Consider the following 18,269-nt stretch of genomic DNA (forward strand, 5'->3'; position numbering starts at 1 on the left):
TTTAGCATGCTACCACACAGTAGCAGAGCAGCAGCAGTATGTAGCAAACCAGCCTTGAAGTAAATTACGTTTGAAGCAAACTGAAGTAAATTGTGTCAATTTAAACAGCCATTTACTTTATAGCAGTTCACTCTTAAACAATGTCTATTTGGTTGCATTAAGTAGATTAGATGTTAAAAAAACGCAAATACACTACTGAAGGATATGACAGTACGCAAGTGTTTTTCTCCACATTTGCTATAACTAAACTCAGTTTCATTAGAAAAAACCCAACCTTTTCCGACATAAGTAAGGAAAATACATATTGGCTGATACAAGTGACTACTAATTATGTGTATCTGTAATTAGAAGCACATACTGTTGCTTAAATTATGCATTACTGTTTTTTTCCCCTGTAAGGACAAGAAGTCATTAATAGCATGAAAAGAGGTAAAATTATTTTCTTTGTAGAAGTTTAAACAGGGAATGCTTTAACTGCTATGTGTGAAGTTGAACCCAAACACCATACAGCTTCACATCACAAGACTGCTGCAGTGCTGTAAGCAAGTATTCCGGATAACAAGGTGTTGTAACTAGCCATGTTTTATTCTGCTTCCCAAGTCATTGGGTGCATACTTCAGGAATGACAAGAGCCACCCACATCCTACTGGAAGCTGTGTTCATGATTCATTAAGTGGTACTTTCTTTCTGAGACTGATGCTACACAGCATCATCCAGCTATACATCCAGCTTATTGCTGCATATGCTTTCTATGTTTTACCCACGGCCCTCCCACCCTGAGAACGCCCTACCACATCTGATCTTGAAAGTTAATTAGTGTCCAACTTGGGTCTTGTCTAGGGTTAAACAACAATATAGTAAGATCACCAAGAGATTTTCCCTGAGGCTGGACAATCATGAGTGGCAGGGTGTGTGGGATCATATAGGCAATTATCTAGTCTGGTGGGCTTCTCCAGTGCTTTGGAAGCATCAGAGATGGAAGGTAGCTGTACGGAGTCCCCTACAACAAGCTACAAAAACTGCTGAAGGAGAGGGTGAATCGAGTCAGTTTGCTGAGGCGAAAGCCATCCAGCTGGCCCTGGACATTGCTGAACAAGAAAAGTGGCCAGTACTTTATCTCTATACTGACTCATGGATGGTGGCAAATGCCCTGTGGGGGTGGTTGCAGCAATGGAAGCAGAGCAACTGGCAACGCAGAGGTAAACCCATCTGGGCTGCTGCACTGTGGCAAGATATTGCTACTCGGGTGCAGAACCTGGTGGTGAAGGTACGCCATGTAAATGCTCATGTACTCAAGAGTCGGGCCACTGAGGAACACCAGAACAACCAACAAGTGGATAAAGCTGCTAAGATTGAAGTGGCTCAGATGGACTTAGATTGGCAACATAAAGGTGAATTATTTTGAGCCTGGTGGGCCCATGACACCTCAGGCCATCAGGGCAGACATGCAACATATAGATGGGCTCATGATGGAGGGGTGGACTTAACAATGGACGTTATTGTCCAGGTTACTGATGACTGCGAAATATGTGCTGCAATTAAGCAAGCCAAACGGTTAAAGCCTCTTTGGTATGGAGGACGATGGTTGAAGTATAAATATGAGGAGGCCTGGTAGATTGATTATATCACACTCCCACCAACCTGCCAAGGCAAGCGCCATGTGCTTACCATGGTGGAAGCAACCACCGGATGGCTGGAAACATACGCTGTGCCCCATGCCACTGCCAGGAACACTATCCTGGGCCTTGAGAAACAGATTTTGTGGAGATCCGGCACCCCAGAGAGAACTGAGTCAGACAAAGGGACTCATTTCCGGAACAGCCTTATAGACATTTGGGCCAAAGAGCATGGCATTGAGTGGGTATATCACATCCCCTACCATGCACCAGCCTCTGGGAAAATCAAACGGTACAATGGGCTGTTAAAAACTACACTGAGAGCAATGGGTGGGGGAACTTTCCAACACTGCGATACACATTTACCAAAGGCCACCTGCTTGGTCAACACCAGAGGATCTGCCAACAGGGCTAGTCCAGCCCAGTCAGAACTTTCACATACTGTAGAAGGGGATTGTCGTGGTTTAAGCCCAGGCCGTAAATCAGAACCACGAAGTCCACTCCTCCCCCACCTTTCTTCCCTCCGCTCCTGGAGGGACGGGGAGGAGAATCAAAAGAATGCAACTCCCATGGGTTGAGATAAGAACAGTTTAATAACTAAGGTATAACACAAATCACTACTGCTACCACTAATAGTAATAATGATAAAGGAAATAACAAGGAAGAGAATACAACCGCTCACCGACCGGTACCTCACCCCCACCCTGCAGTGCTCCAGCCCTTCCGGGAACTCTCAGTTCTACATCCTGGGCATGACGTGCTGTGGTATGGAATACCTCTTTGGCTAGCCTGGGTCAGGTGTCCTGTCCCCGCTTCCTCCCGGCCCCCCCTCCTCCCTGGCAGAGCATGAGACTCACAAAGTCCTTGGTCAGGGTAAACATTCTGACCAGCAACTGAAAACATCGGCTTTATCAGTATTATTCCCAGGCCAAAAGTCAAAACACAGCACTGCACCAGTAGAAAAAATGACTGCTACTGCTAAACCAGGACAGGGATAAAGTTCCGGTGGTGCTGTCCTGGGTTCAGAGGCAGTAGTCGCTTATTCTCCTTCTTAGTAGCTGGTGCAGTGCTGTGTTTTTGACTTTCGGCCTGGGGACAGTACTGAAAAAATCGATGTTTTCAGTTGCTGGTCAGAATGTTTACCCTGACCAAGGACTTTGTGAGTCTCATGCTCTGCCAGGGAGGAGGGGAAGCCGGGAGGAAGCGGGGACAGGACACCTGACCCAAACTAGCCAAAGAGGTATTCCATACCACAGCACATCAAGCCCAGGGATGTAACTGGGAGTTACCCGGAAGGGCACACTCTGCTCGGTCGGGCTCATTTTTTCGGCGGGTGGTATCGTATTCTCTTCCCCTGTTATTTCCTTTATCATTATTATTATTGGTGGCAGCAGTAGTGATTTGTGTTATAACTTAGTTACTGGACTGTTTTTATCTCAACTCATGGGAGTTAACATTCTTTTGATTCTCCTCCCCATCCCTCCAGGAGTGGGGGTGGGGGGGGAGTAGAAACTGCGTGGCTGACTTGCCGACTGGCTTAAACCGCGACAGGTCCACATAAAGAATTTGCTGGGGAAGACAGTCTGGGTTATTCCTGCTTCAGGTAAAGGCAAACCCACTCGTGGGATTGCTTTTGCTCACGGACCCGGACATACCTGCTGGATAATGTGGGAAGACGGGGAAGTCTGATGTGTACCTCAAAGGGATTTGATTTTATGGGAAAACAGCCAATGAACTCAATTGTATGCTGTTGCCTGCTACGTAGCACTTTTATAGCCCATCAACTAGATGTCTTCAAGTCATCAGCGACTGGCCCTGACTTCGACCATCATCCCAACAAAGAATGAACTTTGATGAAAACAGACGAGCTCAGCAGTGACCAGACGAGTTCCACGGTGTCATCAGCAAGCAACAATCCAACACTGCACACAGTCTCCCCTGCTCTGAAAGACTGTTACAAGAGATGGAGCCTGACATCATGGACCAGATGGACTCGGCAGCTTTATAGGGATTGGTCCATGCACTAAAAAATTACCTCTCTCTCACTTTGTGTGTGTGTGTATGTATATATATGAGACAAGAGTGATGGTATATTGAAAAATGTGGGATCTGAGCATGACGTGAATGGTATGGAATAAGTGGTGGATACTGTCCTGGGTTCAGCAGTAGCAGTCATTTTTCTCCTTCTTAGTAGCTGGTGCAGTGCTGTGGTTTTGACTTTCAGCCTGGGAACAGCGCTGATAACACTGATGGTTTTAGTTGCTGCTCAGTAATGCTTACCCTGACCAAGGACTTTCTGAGTCTCATGCTCTGCCAGGGAGGAGGGGAAGCTGGGAGGAAGCAGGGACAGGACACCTGACCCAAACTAGCCAAAGAGGTATTCCATACCACAGCACGTCATGCCTAGTATATAAACTCAGGGCAGTTACTCGGAAGACCCAGATAGCTGCTTCGGTCAGGTTGGGTATCGGTCAGTGGGTGGTGAGCAGTTGTATTCCCTTCCCTTGTTATTTCCCTTATCATTATTATTATTGGTGGCAGCAGTAGTGATTTGTGTTATACCTTAGTTACTGGACTGTTCTTATCTCAACCCGTGAGAGATACATTCTTTCCATTCTTCTCCCATCCATCCAGGAGTGGGAGGAGAAAGAACTGGGGGAGTGAGCAAGTGGCTGCAGGGCTCTGAGTTACTGGCAGAGCTTAAACCATGACACTTAGTTACTGCTAAACCAATGCTAACCCATCCAAAACTAGAGGATCTCGTGATTTCATGAGTCCGAGATGCTTCTGTACAAGATGAAAAAAAACAAAACCATCAACCATCAACCTGTGGTTCTTTCTGTGTAAGACTTTACTGTCATTATCAACACTGAATTCAGACAGCTCTGCATGATGAGAGGTTTTTACATTACCTGTATAAACTACTCTGCATCATTGGTATGCAGAGTTATATAGATGCTATTGCTTTTCAGGGGCAGGGGGTAAACAGAATTTAAGCAGGATTGAAGTCATCCTACTAAATTCCATTTACTTATTCACAAAGGTGGTATGAAGCTTTAAATATAAAAATGTATTAAGATCTATAAAGGAAAGGTACTAAAGAAGCAGTGCATAAAGATTGTTATATCCCTGTTGATCCTTATAGCAGAAATTACTGTAATTTTCCAAGGCATTAGCTACCAAGAAGTTTAGAAGGAAAAAAAACTCCTGGCATACAGGGCTTTATTCCTTTTTCAAGATAAACTACCAAACAGCACACTTTAATATATTGGTTTTGCTTCCCTAAATACTCCAGGAATTTAGTTATCATGAAGCAGAACTGACCGAAGAGATGCTTTTCTTGATCCTTCTCTTCTTTTTTTTTTCTTTTTTTTTTTCCCAATATAATAATATAGATGGCTTTAATGTCCTTTATTCATTCTCCAGACATAATACAGTAGAAATGCTTTTCAATCTGTGGTCGATTCCAGTCTTGCTGTGTCATACTTTATCTATTTCATAGAAAATTGATGTCTTTACTGCATTTTCATGCAGTCGATGAGAATCACAGAGTGGTTGAGGCTGGAAGGGACCACTGGGGGTCACCTAATCCAACCTCCCTGTTCAAGCAGGGACACCTAGAGCACATTACTCAGGATTGTGTCAAAACAGCTCTTGAATACTTCCAGAGAAGAAGATAGGACAACCTATTCTGGGCAACCTATTCCAGTGCTCTGTCATCCTCACAGTAAAGAATTTCTTCCTCATGTTCAGGTGGAACTTCCTGTGTTTTAGTTTTACCTGTTGTCTCTGGTCCTATCTTCTGGCACCACCAAGAACAATCTGGCCCTGTCATCTTGGCACCCTCCCTTCAGATACTTAAATACATCGACCAGATCCCCCTCAAGTCTTCTCTTCTCCAGGCTGAACAGGCCCGCAGCCTTTCCTCATATGAGAGATGCCTCAGACTCTTAATCATTCTAGTAGCCCTTCACTGGACTTGCTTCAGGAGCAATATTGTACTGGGCAGCCCAGAACTGGACACAGCACTCCAGATGAGGCCTCACCAGGGCTGAGTAGAGAGAGAGGATCACCTCCTTTGACCTGCTGGCAATCTCTTCCTAAAGCAGCCCATTGGCCTTCTTGGCGACAAAGGTGCATTGCTGGCCCATAGACTACTTGTTGCCTACCATGACCCCCAGGTCTCTCTCTGCAAAGCTACTTTCCAGCAGGTTGGCTCCCAGCCTGTACTGGTACATGGGGTTCATCCTGCCCAGGTGCAGGACCCTGCACTTGCCTTTGTTGAATTTCAAAAGGTTCCTCTTTGCCTATCTCTCCAGCCTGTCTAGATCCTTCTGAACAACAGCACAGCACTCTGGGTATCAGCCACTCCTTCCAGTTTCATATTGCCAGCAAACTTGCTGAGGAGGTATTCTAGCCCTTCATTCAAGTTACTGACAATGACTATGGAGCACTCCACTGGCTCTGTTCCAAGTGAATCCAGCAAAACCCATAGAAACATCTCTTATCATGACAGCAAGTATCCCTCCACCCCAGACCTTGAGTCCACAGTGACTGACAGGTGTGGTCAGAAATAAAGTCTGTAACATGCAAAACGTTTGTTGGGTTTTGTGATTTATTTCTTTTTTTGTCTTTTGCTAAAAATATGCCAGCTCAGTCTTCCAAGAAACCACTGCTACTTCTAAGGTCCAGCTTGCTCAACAGTAAGTATGAATGAACACAGAGGCATCAGCCCAGAGAGCCAATAAAAAGCAAGAGTCCCTGAGGACTTTTAGGTTGGTTGAGCTCACAGCTGCTGACACTGTGAAAGTGTCATTTCTTGTTAGCAGGAAAACTAAGGCATGTCAGTTCCTGTGGATACATGATCTGGGGAGCTTCCAGCTGGACATCAGCACAAAACACGTGGTTTGCTCCTGTTCTCCAAGTAGGAGGCTGTACATAAAAGAAATTATGTAAGTCACAAATAAAATGTCAATTCTCAGTTTTTATGGCATGAATGAAAGTCTTCAGCAAAGAAACTATGCATTCAGTAATACAGGAAAGCTATCTGTCAGCTTTCTAACTTTCACTATTTATGGAAAGACAAAGAGTCTTGGTCCTTCTCAAACTCAGTAATCACAGCACCAGTGAGGTTCCCCTGAGGCAAAGGAAAGATGGTTTTCCACCCACGAAGAAACTCTTACTGCCTATGGGACACTGTTTCCACAATTCCTTTGATGTTACAAGGAAATGAGACAGAAACAGCTCAGAAGAAAAAGAGAATGAAAATCTTACAAGTCTGTGGCACAAAGCTATGACATCTTTCCCCTCATATCTAATTTCAGTGATGCGTTGGAAGAACCTTTTTGCAACCCTCCATTACAAAAAAAATGTATTATTTTCCCATTTTCAGTGCAATTATATATCAGCTCTAGAGCAGCAGGAGATCAGTATGAAAAGCTGGAAAGGAGCTGTTAACATAAATATTATTCAGCTGCTAGGCACCAATATAACACAGCAAACATTATATAACGAGCAATCATCTTCATCTTCCATTCTACTCCTATGTTAAAGGATTCACCAGGGAGCTTTCAGTGTAACCATCAAGCATTCCTCTATATTAACCAGATAGCCTGCTATCTCCCTGCAGGGGTATTTTAATAAATTATCCATTGCCTCCTTCCAGTGTAATAATCTTTTAGCAGATGTGACCCAATATATTACATTCAATGTTACAAAGAAGTTTTGTTTTCAGAAGAAAAAAACATGCAGTTTTTCTTTAATGACTTACAGATTTCACCATGTAGCTGAAGCAATGCATGATCACACAACTGCTAGGGTGATTGGTAGTCCAAATCTGATTGAGCATTAAAATGGTAATAATTCTTTTATATATCATACTATGGTCTTGCAAGAGTAATACTGAGAATCTTCAATAATGGCTTTGTATGTAAGGGTAGGCTTTCTAGCTGAAGACTACCTCAGAGAAAATAGTTTCCACTGTCACAGCAGCAAACTACAAGTATTATAAGAAACTCCACACTATTTTTTTCTGTTGGAGAATAAACAATGGTCAGTGATGACAAGCAATCTCATACCTTCCTTCTATAGTAAGATATAGAAGAGAAGGGAAAAAACACCCCAAAACCACTAAAGCAAACCCAAGAAGAAAAATATTTTTGAAGCAGTTATGTATTAAACGCACAGTAAAGTTAACAGCCTCCCACATCATCCAATGAAAGATGATGAAATAGCTGTTTTATATGCCTATTTTGGAGCATGAAAATTAAAATATAAGGCATATTTTATGTTTTTACGTTGAAAGGCACCTTGTCATCACCAAAGTGATGGTCTTTTCTACAAAGGACAGAGAAATACCTTTTGAAAAAATAATGAATGCACCGCTAGCTACGCTTCAGACTCCAAGTCTGAAATCACATGAGAAAGTAAACAAATGATTAAAGGTGATTAAAACACTTACTTTTGAAGAATGGTTTAAAAACATTTTGTTAGGGCTGAGGGACAACATTTACATCTGAATAAGCAACAACAAAGGGGGAAAACGTAGTAGTAAAAAGTTTGCTATTGGAAGAGGGGCACTCTGTAAAAAGTAGCTACAGAGATTAGAAGAGTAAATTATTTTCTGTACTACCATACTCAGGACAAGCAATAAAAGGCTTAAAACTGCTAGAGCAGAAAATCTGGATTGAGCATCCAGAACTAGTATCTCTGAGAAAGCACAGTAGAACAGATTGCTGAGGGCAGTTACGGAATTCTAATTCCCGGAAATTTGTAAGAACAAGGTGTATAAGCATCTACCAGGAACAATGTATTCAGTTGATAAGATCTTTGGTCAACAGAACAAAGTAAGCCTTAGGGTCCCACCCAATCTTATTTTCTACCATTTCTGTAATATACCACTATAAATCAATGTGCTTTAGTGCTAAGGCTATAATTACATAGGGAACTTCCATTCTCTCATTTGTTAATTAAAGAAATTCCCCCAGAAGCTCACTGTGCCAGTCATCACTGTGACAGAGATTCCTCCTAGCCTTATGCCAGCAACAGAATATCGAAGTTCAAAACAAAATGGATCAGTTGCAGGTTATCTGATTTGTCTAACAATCATGTGTTAATGTTCTACAGCTTCTACTCATCCACTAAACTTCTATTGTTCATCTCCTTTCTCTTTCTTTCTCCTGTCATCCTCTTGTTGAACCTCTCCCTTCTCAACCTCGATGCCCTACCACATTTCTTCTTTTTCATTTCTACACTTGCTCTCAGTTTGTTCCTCAGTCCAGCTCTTCCTATTATCCCCACCTTGTTCTAAGAGAATTGTCTTCTTCCACACGTGTTGCTTATGCCCTTCTTCAAGGGCCTTTTCCCCTAAACTCTTTTGCCCCAAATCCCTGTTACTCACCACCTATTATGCTGCTACTCTCAGTCGCTGCTGTGTACTTCAGAAAATGATTAGGGCTACAAGCAGTCAAGAGAGTGACTCAAGGGAAGATCAATGCAAGTGACAAAGCCTCTCTGCTGTCCCATAATTATATGTGCCCTACACCAAATGGTGCTAACAAGCATAAGTATCCCTTTTCGAGAAACACTTCACCTATTTCTACATATGATGCAGGACTGTGTTAATTACCTGCAAATTATCATAGCCTGAGCAAGAAGCAGCACAACCACTCAGCTCTGCTGCAGTACCTGACAGCACAGCTCTTTGCTCTCTAGCTAAAAGGTCATTCATTTAGACATCACTTGAGAATGTCGCCAGTGCTCTGACAGCTTAAAATTAAGGCAGCTAAGTTTAGGTTTCTTCTTGTAGACACCTATACATTGCTGCAGCTTTTAGAAATCTAGTCGTTGCAGCCCATGGAGTCTAAAAAGTGAGTTCAGCATGAAGTAAACACCTACTAGGTGATTAGCTGAATGTTCCACTGCCCGTACAGATGGCCACTGTATATAATGCAGTTTGGACATCACACCAGCACATGCATCCACATGCACATGTCTTGATCAGGAACCAAGACCCATCCAGGCTGTTCTCCTCATTCACTGACATTACCGTTAGATGCTAACTCTTACTCCACAGACTGTTTGGAAGCCAATAGCGTGACTCAGGAAACAGTTCATTCCTTCCTTCCAGGACCTGATCTCGTAAAGTTCAGAGCTGCAAGGAATGGTATCAGAGGAAATATTGCTCAGGTCTGAAAATCTAGATCAGAATATGCCATCCACTTTGAGACACGTGGAGATACAGCAGCAAACAGGGACTGGGCAGAGGATGGATAATGAAATACAGAGGCCAAACACAAATGTGTCTCCACTGATTATTAGCCGGCATGTGCATGTGTGAGCTAGTATTTTATAGCTGTTAATACCACATGTTCTTGCAAAGGAAAAAACATACACTAAGTTCACAAGAAAAGCTGTTTCTTTTACTTTTTTTTTTTTTTCGTTTCATTTAAACACTGGGGGGAAAAGAAAATATCAAATAAACCAGTGCAAAGTACGTCCTGTGAAGCTACTGAATCTCTTCCTTGAATCCTTCCAAAAAATCAATTTTTAGAAAGGCATTTTCAAGATGAGCTTTCCCAGGGCAAAATATAACTTCAGAAAAGCTTCACAAGGCATTGTTTTAATCACTTGTAAGCACTCTGAATTACTGGTGCTATTATTAACTTTTGCTCTAAAACCAAAAAGCTAGTAACATTAACAATCAAGTTCTGTAAATCTTCACCTGAAGCAGATCTATATTTTCTTTTAAGTAACTGTCCAGACAAACAGAATCAGGCAAATAATTTTGCAACTTTTATGTTGATTTTATTCACATAATTATAAAGCAAGCATGATTTCGGGATGCTTTACAACTTATAATACAAAAACATACTTCAGGAAATAACAATTGATAAATGAAATTTTTCTAAAATTTCTAGACAAATGTCTTCAAATGATCAAATGTCTGTATGTTCCTGTAGAACTGAGCAGAACACAAGGCCTGAAAGTCGGTGTAAAATGCCAGTAAGCCAATTATATTAATGTGATAAGTTAAACCGATTACATGAAGTACCAGGGGAAAAAAATATATGGAAAATAACAGTGACTGGTACACGGTACACGGCAAAAAATTAATTACATCTGATCATAACTCCGAAACAATACAGAACTGGTAGAAATATTGTAAAAAACTTGTAGAAATATTATATCAGAAATAACTAGTAAGACTACTCCTGTAATGGAGTAAATGAACCCTCTCTAGCCTCTGCTGAAAGGGAGGCTTAGGAAAACTTCATTCTCCTAAAAGAGGAAACATCTCTGACCTGACTGATCAGACATCAGCCTGATATCTCAAAAGAGTTAGTAATTTCATTAACACAGAACAAAAGTATTGAATACTATCATAATTATTTCATGATTAAAACACTTTCTTTATGTCCTGAAGTTACACCATGCACTTGGCATTTTAACAGCAAGTTATTTTTAAGTGGGTCTCAGATATTGTCTACACTGTAAAGACTTCAATTAGTTGTTTTCTGAAAAGATCATTTAAAGGATGGGATACCTTGAACACAGCACATAGCATGTATTGATTTTTCCTTACTGACATCCTCCGAACCTCTGATTAAAAGACACATGCACATTTTAGTTCCAGAGCAAAGTAAGTGGGAGGCAATATCACACTGCTACTAAAAGTCTCAGAACAACTAGTGCTTATCTCTAAAAACCAGTATGCACTTCCATACACTTAACACAAATCATCTCTCACTCCTGCGCCTTGTAAAAATTTGGGAGCAGATATTCCACAATTCAGTGATTTGCTCTGACATGCTAAGCACTGCCAGGAAGAAGGTCACCACAAACAGTGAGCTTGTTAGCTGTTGTGCAACTACGGCCAGAAAGAAATCGCAACTGGGACTAGCTCAGGCCATTTTCCCACTCGTTCTTGCTGCCTTTTTCTCCTCTTCCTCCATCTTTTGCTCTCAAGTACTAGTACCTTTCCTAAGGCCTCTGCTCCTTTTTTTATGTTCAGAGACTAAGAAAGTGGTGGAGTGGGAGGGCAGGCCTTACCTACTGCACTGGAGCTGGCAACTTGGACCTGTCCCATACATTGATAGCGACGACTGACATCCTGGTTGGTTCAACTCAGAGGTCTGGGAAAAAGGGTGCCTTCCACATCAGCTAAATTGTACTGCTTTAATGTTTGGAAACTAATGCTGTAGGATTCATAGTCAATGGAGAGGGGCAGCAGACTCCTCAGTGATTATGAGTCCATATTACACAATTGGTGTATTTCTTCTTAAACATGTCTTTAATTAAATTTCTAGTTCTTCAGAAATAGCAAGACCATAACGTCAGTCTCTGAGGGTGCAGGGAGAGAAAATGAGGATAAAATGACACTGCTTCTTTTCTAACAAACCTTCTCGTAAGTGGGATTTAGCTCTTGTGATTAGTTTTTTTATTCCACTTGTCATTATAGTATGTTAAGGGAGCTTTCCTGGCAGCTTCCTCTGTCTTGCATCTGCTATTACTAGCATTCAAAACAGAAAACAGCTACGACTCTAGCTTTTACTTAATTACTTCATAGGCATAAGGATTCAAGATAAACCACAGTCTTCACAGCCACCTTGAGGACAGAGTTTCCAGTTTTTGCATTGAAAACTACACTGAAACAATCCTGCTGCACCAACTGTAAGCTGAACTTATGACTACAGGTAAGTTTAATGTAAGTTCTAAACTGTACAGGTCAAAACCATATAATGATGTCTCTGTTTCTCTCTCACATATGACCTAAGTAGACAAGTGTGGCGTGCCATCTCAAAGCCTGGTCTGAAATAAAAATCTCCTTAATGTGATGTGGTCTCATAGCCACTCACAGCAAAAGCTCCTCCTGCCAGTTCTCCTTCTTAAACCATCAAATTCTAAGGAAGCCATTTCCAGGGGAGCCATAAGCTTGGTTTTCTAAACACCCTCCTATCCCTGCTGTGATACAAATTCGGTAATAATGCTCTTGGCAACTTGTGGATGGGTGCCTTAGAAGACAAAGATAACTAGATAAAGATGATCACTGTCTGTAATATTTCCAATTAATTTTGTGACTTTCTGTTTTACTAATTCCCCCCAAACCCTCCCTCAAATACTCCAACCTCCCCAGTCCAAGTTCCTGTTTCAGTTATGGGCTGAAAAACATATATATACACACATTAGTAGACCAACCACTCTTACCTGTAATTCAAAATTTACCAAGTAATTGTCCTCTCTCCTCATACTAGGCCCATATAGTTACCCAAATTAGTTTCTGAAATTGTGCTGCCTCTCAGTGGGTGCTCAAATGAGAATTTGATGATGATGAAAAACTCCTGTCTCTGTCCTGTTGTTTGGGAAGCTCATTAGGTGAGATACAGATAGTGTAAGTGATCCACTTGGTTTATGGGCTTCTATAAATGATAACTTAGAAGGTATAAAAACAAGTAACTGCATCTCAACAATTTAAAGCCAGTAGCACTACAATTAAAAGATCCTTCTAAATTGTACTGGCAGAACAGGCAATACCTCTATAATCAGCTTATCTGGGGAAGCAATCAGACAATAAAAACTGAGGCATTTTAGGGACTAATAAGGCTGTAGAATCTAATTACTATAATAAATCTTTAGCTGCAGTTATTCCAGAACAATTTCCCTTGCAGTAAAAAGTATTCTACAGGGTTTTCTTCTGAAATTACTATTGGTTGGTTAGATGCTGATTGTAAGAAACAATTGTGGAATGATAATTTTATTTTTGGCGTGCATTTCCATCATTCACCTCTCATTTTCATCATGAAATCTTTTGGCTTCATTCAAAGGTTAGAATCAAGCAATCATCAGACAAGATCAGCAATAAATTTTTTTCATTGACTTTCTGTACAAAAATACATGCTAATATTCTGAAGTCCTATATATTTAGCTCAGGATGGTGTTAAGCAGCAGTGTTAGACTTTGAGAACTACATTTCTATGAAGTACAACATTGGTCATTCTGCCCAGAGCTCATTTTTGATGCAGGTTACAACTAAATATGTAAGTAAATCAACAGGTAGTATGTATACCCTTAAAAGTAGAGCTTACAAAGGTGGAACTCAGCCCATCTAACTTGATATGTGATACTGCTGGAGGTGAGCTAAGCATGTAAGCTCTTCTCATAGCCAGTGGAGCTCTGGATAAGGTTCTCAGTCAAGTTTAGGTGGCAATTCATCTCACCCTACAGCAAAAAACCCCTATATTTAGCCAGAACAGCATATAGCCTCCACAGGTTATGCAGGTTAGAGGTACCACTGTGGAAATCCTACATATCCCATGAAAAGATCTATAGTAAACCAAGGTGAATGTTGACCCTGGTATCAGAATGACACTTGTGGGGCTAATTGTGGAATGACATCGTCCTAAGCCTGGCTTATGTATACCTCTGTCCTTGACACAACACAACTGTGTGCTGCAACTTCATTTTCACTTTCATGTTTTATCAGTTTTGAAAAGTGAAAATTATTGTAACTACCTATGCTGATGTTCAGCGTATGAAAGAAACATACTCATCGCAAAAGAATGATTCTTCCTGTTATTATATAAATTCTTCACCAATATAAATGAATATTCAATATATGCCAATATAAGCAAAAATCAGATACAAACTCTGATCCCAACGAAGGAGACTGTGCAAGCTCCATGCAGTAACAGGGAATGCATGGTGCCATCACCAGTGTGATTGTAGGGAGAACAAATTCACAAATACTCTTAGCAAAACCTCACTTTTCCACCAAACCTGCCTCTGCATGTTCCTAAACCTTCCTGGGTAAACACAGAGTTGACAAGGACTGATTTTAGTACCACCTGTCTCCCCAGGCTTAGCACAGCACACAGTGCTGAACCCAGCTTTTTTGGCTGGGCAGCCCAGGTTGCCTCTCACCCACAGATGCAGAAGGCAGCTGGTGATCTCCTGAGTCTTAAACTAGGAGCACAACACTGAACATTTGACTCCTGAAACAGCAGAAGTTTTTAACAGCAGCCTGTGACAACGTAAGAGGGGAATATCTTGATGTCAGCTTTGGAAATGTCTGTGTGGTATTCACTTACAAAAGCAAACACGCTTTGGATGTTTATTCATACCCAGTTTATCTACCTTGTCCAGGAACAAAGCTTCATTGCTATTTAATATGATTTAAATCAGTCCTCCCAGAAAGCATGATTTTGAATTTCAGAAGAACAGAATGTTAGTTTCAGACTTACCTTTTTCTGTTTTGTCTTGTTCAGTTTCTTTTTCACTTTTTCCTAGAATATTAAAAATATTATTTCATTGAAATAAATTTATGTTAACCGTTTATGATGAGACAGACAATAAAATTCAGCTTACACGCAAAATATCATTGGGCCAAAAACTTGTTTTATTTTTTGAAGTAACCATAGATTAGTGTCTAAACTATACAGTTACATAAAAGCTCTTTCTGTACAGATACTTCAAATATTACCTTATTGCTTCTGTCACAAAAGATTTGATAAACTTTTTCCCCTTAGATATTTGGTTGATTTCGATGATACGCATTTACAATGCAAGCTATTTTGCAAGGAATAAAAAAAGCTGTTCAATAATTAAAAACTCTTGGGAACACTAGTTTACTATACATATATATGATTAAAACGTACAAAATCTTAAAATCAATTGGGAACCCAGGTCTTATTTTCAGAAGTGACTTGGGAACTTGGAAGCTTTGGTCTTGCTTCACCTTTTAAAATAATTTAACCCATGAATATTGTAAGCATCTGAATGCACAGGTAAATATTAACTAATCACAAGACTCTGTTGCAAAAGATAGACTACATACTGTTCCAAAATCACATACACTTATATTGTGAAGGCAGTACGTAGACACAAGCTTGTTCTCTCTTTTCTCCTCTCTCAACACTTTTTGATCCTGCCCTACTCTATAACATTTAAAGCATCTTGCCACACAATTCTAATATTATTATTCTGTTTCCAGTTTCATCCCAAATAAGCTTCCAATATTTCCTCCCAATAAGCTCAAGTGAAAACACTAAAACAAGAGGCCAGTTGGCTTTTCAGTTAGTTATTTTCCTCTCTAACATATACTCTTTAATTTTGAGGTATATTTATATCTAGAAAAAACATTTTATTTCATTCCTAAGTCAATTAAAGACAGCTTGTCAGGATATTCAATCTTCAGAGTTTTTTAAATCAACTGCTCAGAAGCATTATATTGTCAATACACCAGATAAAAACACTGAAAACCTTTGCTTTTTTTCCTGGAGAAATTGAGTTATACGCACACAAGAAATCAAACTATTTCACATTCTAATCTGACCCTTTACTACAAGGTGACGACTACTACTACAGAATGTGCAGACAGTACAAATGATTTTTATATTCAGCACAAGGCAGAATAAGTATTAACTTGATTATGATATGGTAAATTAAATAAATATGGCCGCATTGGAAGTCATTCACCTTTTCAATTGCATCATAAAATCCAGATTGTAAATTAAACTGAAAGAAATGACAAAAAGATCTATAGAGTCAGTTACATACTACGGGATAACCTGGAGAAGGAATATTATTACTATAATGGTGTATTAACGAAAGCATGTTTCAGTACTTGCTGAAATAGTGGCTTGGTTATTTTTGTTTTGGTTTTGGTTTTTGGTTTGTTTGGGTTTTTTTTTTCCTCATATACCACACAATATGTAAAATGGCCATGTCCATCTGTATGGCATCAGAAATATAGTATTTTTAAAAAGAACAATAATGCAGCTCCAGCTGAAACACAATAGTTTATATACTCAAATTTCTACTATTTTTACCAACTAAAAGCACATGAACAACTCATGACAGGATAGTAAACCATTATATAACATGCTACTTAAGCCATTCGTTTTCTCTGAATCTTTCCCCTTATAGAATCATAGAACAGAATCATAGAATAGTTAGGGTTGGAAAGGACCTTAAGATCATCTAGTTCCAACCCCCTGCCATGGGCAGGGACACTTCACACTAGACCATGTCACCCAAGGCTCTGTCCAACCTGGCCTTGAACACCACCAGGGATGGAGCATTCACAACATCCTTGGGCAACCCATTCTAGTGTCTCACCACCCTCACAGTAAAGAGCTTCCTCCCTATATCTAACCCGAACTTCCTCAATAAATACAAGTCAGCATATTAGCCATCAGAAATAGTAATTTTTCATTTAACAAAGCCAACCTACTTGCTTTTAAAATCTGACACTTGCACATTTAGCATGACCCCAGCTTCTATAGTAACTGTACCTTAACTTGATGTTCTTACAAATTGAACCCAGCAAATATTTGAACAGCTGTTCAAATTAAGTATCCTGGCTTTTAAGAATTTAATACTTCTCAAAGATCTGAAAGCTTACTTAAGAACAGTTGATATTCTCACCTGACCTGTCTTCTTTAATTCCCTCTACTCAGCGACCATCTTCCACCCATCTTGGATATTCACGTTATTTCTGCAACTTCTCTTCCATCACAGGAAGAACAAGGTATGAGCTCATCACTCTATAGCCTGCTCCTATTTCCCATTTCCTGCCTAGCTTCACATTTCCTTACTGAGGCTCACGCAACACAGAACCTATAGTTTTCTGCACATATTTATGTACTAGGATCTATCCTCCAAATTCTCACTCTTTTCAACCTGTATTCTGCTAAATTAGCATCTGCTATTTCTGACAAAGGTTTACAAATATGCTCTCTCAAAGAGGATATGGTATTAAATATCATATATAATCTTGATACAGGGATATGATAGTGAATCTTGAGACTATTTTGTCATTAACTTAAACAAAATTTCCTAGCTCTTCAAACCACTGTCATCCTTTACTCAACTTCTGTTTCCAGCAAAATAAATCTAGTTCAAGATCAGACAAAATTGTTTTAACCAATCCCTACAGTCTAGGACTGCTATCACTGTGTAACGTATGCACCAGGTATTCCTAAGAAAGTTTCTACTATAAAGAATAAATTTATCTTTCATATAACAATATGTCTATAAATATTTGTGACTGCATAACCATGACCCAAACGATTAGCCAACTAAAAATAGTTTCAGACCTTGTAGCAAGAAACCAAATCAACAGTGTAAGTGTACAATACAATTTGTTATTTAAATGTACATAATTTTTGAAATTCAAAATTACATAATGATATTCAGTAAAAATATGATGTTTTCCAGCCTCTTTCCTATATTTAACCTTATCAATTTACTTCTTAGAAAGAATAGGGTCATGATATGATACCTTTTCTATTACTAAGAATGGGAAAGCCACTTAAATTTTCAATATTAAAATTAAACTTTAGCATTTTATTAAAATTTGCTTTCCTTATTAGTATTTCTTCCTGTAATTTTCAAAAAACCAACTGAATCCAATTTCACAGATTCAGTCAGATATAGCAAGAAGCAATGTGAAAATGTAAAGATGTAATCTTTTTATCTTTCTTGAGCTACAGTTCTTTATTCAGCAGCATTTCATCATAAAATATGGAGGTGTTTGAAAATTGAAAAGGTCAGGGAATACTTTAGCTTTAAACCAGAGAACTGCACAGACATAACGCCCTTGCTAGATTTCTGGTTTAAACTTTGGACCATAACCCAGAATATTTCTCTATGAAA

General features: G+C 39.8%; 1 protein-coding gene across 1 annotated transcript in view; it reads right to left on the reverse strand.

Moving 5' to 3' along the window:
• ASPH (aspartate beta-hydroxylase) overlaps window positions 1-18,269 on the reverse strand; it is a gene marked incomplete at its 5' end in the record, with an annotated part of 112,746 nt that overhangs the window by 34,769 nt on the left and 59,708 nt on the right. The window contains one exon of the mRNA XM_080609787.1: window positions 14,855-14,896. Within this exon, the coding sequence (XP_080465913.1) occupies window positions 14,855-14,896 (42 nt within the window). The remainder of the gene's footprint in view (window positions 1-14,854; window positions 14,897-18,269) is intronic.

Source organism: Psittacula echo (genome assembly GCF_963264785.1).
Source record: "Psittacula echo genome assembly, chromosome: 2".
NCBI lineage: Eukaryota > Metazoa > Chordata > Aves > Psittaciformes > Psittacidae > Psittacula > Psittacula echo.